The sequence below is a fragment of the Bidens hawaiensis genome, unplaced genomic scaffold (genome assembly GCF_021521415.1).
Source record: "Bidens hawaiensis isolate Kalapana, Puna unplaced genomic scaffold, B.hawaiensis_p1.1 tig00001842_1, whole genome shotgun sequence".
NCBI classification, from domain to species: Eukaryota; Viridiplantae; Streptophyta; class Magnoliopsida; order Asterales; family Asteraceae; genus Bidens; species Bidens hawaiensis.
Window position 1 is genome coordinate 2,371,282 of NW_027491102.1, and position 2,921 is coordinate 2,374,202.

The 2,921-nt window shown below is 35.5% G+C and overlaps 1 protein-coding gene across 1 annotated transcript; it reads left to right on the plus strand.

Annotated features, from left to right (window-relative positions):
* The first annotated feature begins 1,312 nt into the window (after positions 1-1,312).
* Positions 1,313-2,521, plus strand: LOC143598065 (uncharacterized). The gene is made up of 2 exons (XM_077076387.1): positions 1,313-1,755; positions 1,900-2,521. The coding sequence occupies exons 1-2, from the start codon at positions 1,313-1,315 to the stop codon at positions 2,519-2,521; spliced, it is 1,065 nt and encodes a 354-aa protein (XP_076932502.1).
* Positions 2,522-2,921: the final 400 nt, after the last annotated feature.

Sequence of the window (2,921 nt, forward strand, 5' to 3'; positions counted from 1 at the left end):
ATATTAGTCTCTTTTTTTAGTTATGTTTTTTTTTAATTTTTTTCTTTAGTTATGTTTTTTTATATTTTTAGTTATGTATTTTTTTGTATTTCTTTTAAATTTTAATGCATTTTTATTTAATTATTAAAATAAATTGGTTTTTATTTAATTAGTTTAATTATAAAAAGAAAATAATAAAAAAAGATACTGTGTGCCCAACTTGTAGCCCCTACACCATTACACCCCAAAAACAAATTCACACCATTTGCTGACTGGGCGTCACGCGTCACAATTCGCTCCCAATTGTAGCCCCCTCCACTACACATAGCCTAATAGAAACTATCGTTGTACGAGAACTCAATAAGCGGTAGATATTCATCCAAATTTTCACCAACATCAAGTACACAAAATCTAAGCTTTATTATTTAAAAATGGTTTTCAACCTACACAAATTTATTTTTAAACTAATAAATTTGTCATTAAAATAAGTAAATAGTTTAAGTTGTTATATATATAATAGTATTTTTTTTCTTGAACTATTATCTGAATTATTTACGGGTCATTGACTTATCCGATCATGAATCATCTCAGTTATTTATCAATAGAAAACATATCACATGTAAGAAAATCTTCTAACTCAACCTAAAATCTTTTACTTTTGATTTTTATTCTGTGGTAATACGTGAGACTTGTATATATAATAAAGTTAACACGAAGAGAACATTTAGCTCATTTTAAATGTCCGAATTTCAAGTTATATCTTTATGCAGTGTGATGACTGAGTTATATAGTGTCAACCTGTATATATTATCTTTTCAAAAGTAGGAGGTAGGGATAAGGATGGAGGGGGAATGCAAAATATTCTTGTATTTGAAGGTATTATTATCTACTACTTCTAAAATCATCAACAACATAAATTTATAATTGTAAAAAATATAAAATTATATTACTTATGTATCCTTTAAAGATAAAAAAATAAAACTCAACTATTATAAAAGACATTAACGGTACATTTCTGTAAAATATAATAAAAAAACTTGTAAAAAATAATATTCCATTTGAAATATAACCAAAAAAAAAAAAAAGATAGTAATAAAGAAATTGAGGAGACAGAACCCCATTGTTTTTTTATCACAGTACTACATTATATTTTAATTTTAATTTTATTTCCTACACTCGCTTTTTTGGACTTATTATGCAGAGCGCTTGTTGCCACGTCATCCCCATGTGGTCCCCACCTCATCTTCCTCCTTATTTATATCAGTCGCCACCACTAAACCCTAGCTATCTATCCACTCCATTTACAATACTCCACTGCTGGTTGGATATTATTATGGCTTCCGCTTGCCTTAATAGAATCGGAATATCACCGGAGAATAATAATAATAATAATAATAATAAGTACTCATCCTACGCCTGGTTCACTCCTAGACTATCAATCGGCCGTAAAGAGGATGCATCCAAACGGATATCTTCTCTGGCGAATAAACGTACAGATCTATCCGACTCAATAACCGAAGATCCGGTGAAGGATATTGCAGATCTGGCAGACGACTTTGACGGATTTGAGTTCAGACTTGACGATCCAGTTATGATGCTTCCGGCAGACGAGCTGTTCTCAGACGGTAAGCTTATTCCGCTGCATTTGTCAGTTATCCGTCAGGAAGCTGCCACGTCATCACCTACAATCGTGCCTGATACTCCGTGTTCTCGTCGGAGAAGTACGGACGACGCGTTTGCTGCTGATCCCTACTTGTTTTCGCCTAGAGCCCCGAGGTGCTCCAGCCGCTGGAAAGACCTTCTCGGTTTCAGAAAGCTTAATCAAAGCACAAATAATAATAATAATAATAATAATAATAACACATCTACTACTACTACTACTACAACTAATAATAAGCGAACGTCTGTATCGTCTATCAGACAGCTACTCAATCGGAGCACAAAATCATCAAATGATTCGTCAATCAGCCTTCCGCTACTGACGGATAACGAATTGGTATCGGTATCTGTATCATCACGGCCGTCGCTTTCGTCGTCTTCATCCGGGCATGATCTAGACGATCTTCCACGGTTATCTCTCGATTCCGATAAACCTGGTAAAGCAAACACTCGTCCCAAGACACGAATGGTGAAAACGAAAACCAGAACACACTCAAATCAGAAGTCAACAAACGAAGTTAAATCATCAAGACGGAGCGCTATTAGTCGTTCTGCTGACGCGTCAGATGCCAGCCGCGGACTGTCAATGGACAGCCCGCGGATGAGCTCATCAGGAAAAATCGTGTTCCACAGTTTGGAGCGGAGTTCCAGTAGTCCTAGTAGTTTCAACGGTGGACCGAGATTTAAACATAAAGGAATGGAGAGATCGTACTCGGCCAATGTACGAATCACACCGGTGCTAAACGTACCGGTGTGTTCTCTCAGAGGCTCATCGAAATCCAGAACGATGTTCGGGTTTCCGATATTTTCGTCACAGCAGAAGCGAGAAGGTTGTAGCACCAACATTGCCGGATCAAATCGAAGCCAGCGGTTTGTTAATTAATTTGGGTTATATTAGGCTTGGATTGGATCAATCAATTAATGGTAATGGTGTAAGTGTAGGTTAGCATTAGGTCTAGAGATAGTGTATCTATTTTTGTTGATTTCTTTCCTGCTAATTCCAAATGGTAGAATCAGATTCTTCCCGATCTTCAAATATTATTATTATTATTATTATTATTATTATTATTTTGTTTGTTGAATTCAATATGAAATGATTCATGTGTGCAGGGAAACGAAATAGTTAAAAAAACCTAAATGCAAATATGATGTTGTCGGTAAAGGAATCTGATTAAATATATATATTTTTTTGGACGGTGACTTTCATAGTGGTTGAATAATAAGCCACAGCTTTCAGAGAGCCCTAACCGCCCCACTCGGGCCAAGACTATGTTGTCTTAACC

What these genes read in the sequence shown, in the direction of transcription:
- LOC143598065 (XM_077076387.1), top strand. Translation starts at nt 1,313, where the DNA reads ATGGCTTCCGCTTGCCTTAATAGAATCGGAATATCACCGGAGAATAAT. An exon ending in TTTTCGCCTAGAGCCCCGAG is followed by an intron (nt 1,756 to 1,899) that starts GTGCTCCAGCCG and finishes ATCGTCTATCAG; the next exon opens with ACAGCTACTCAATCGGAGCA.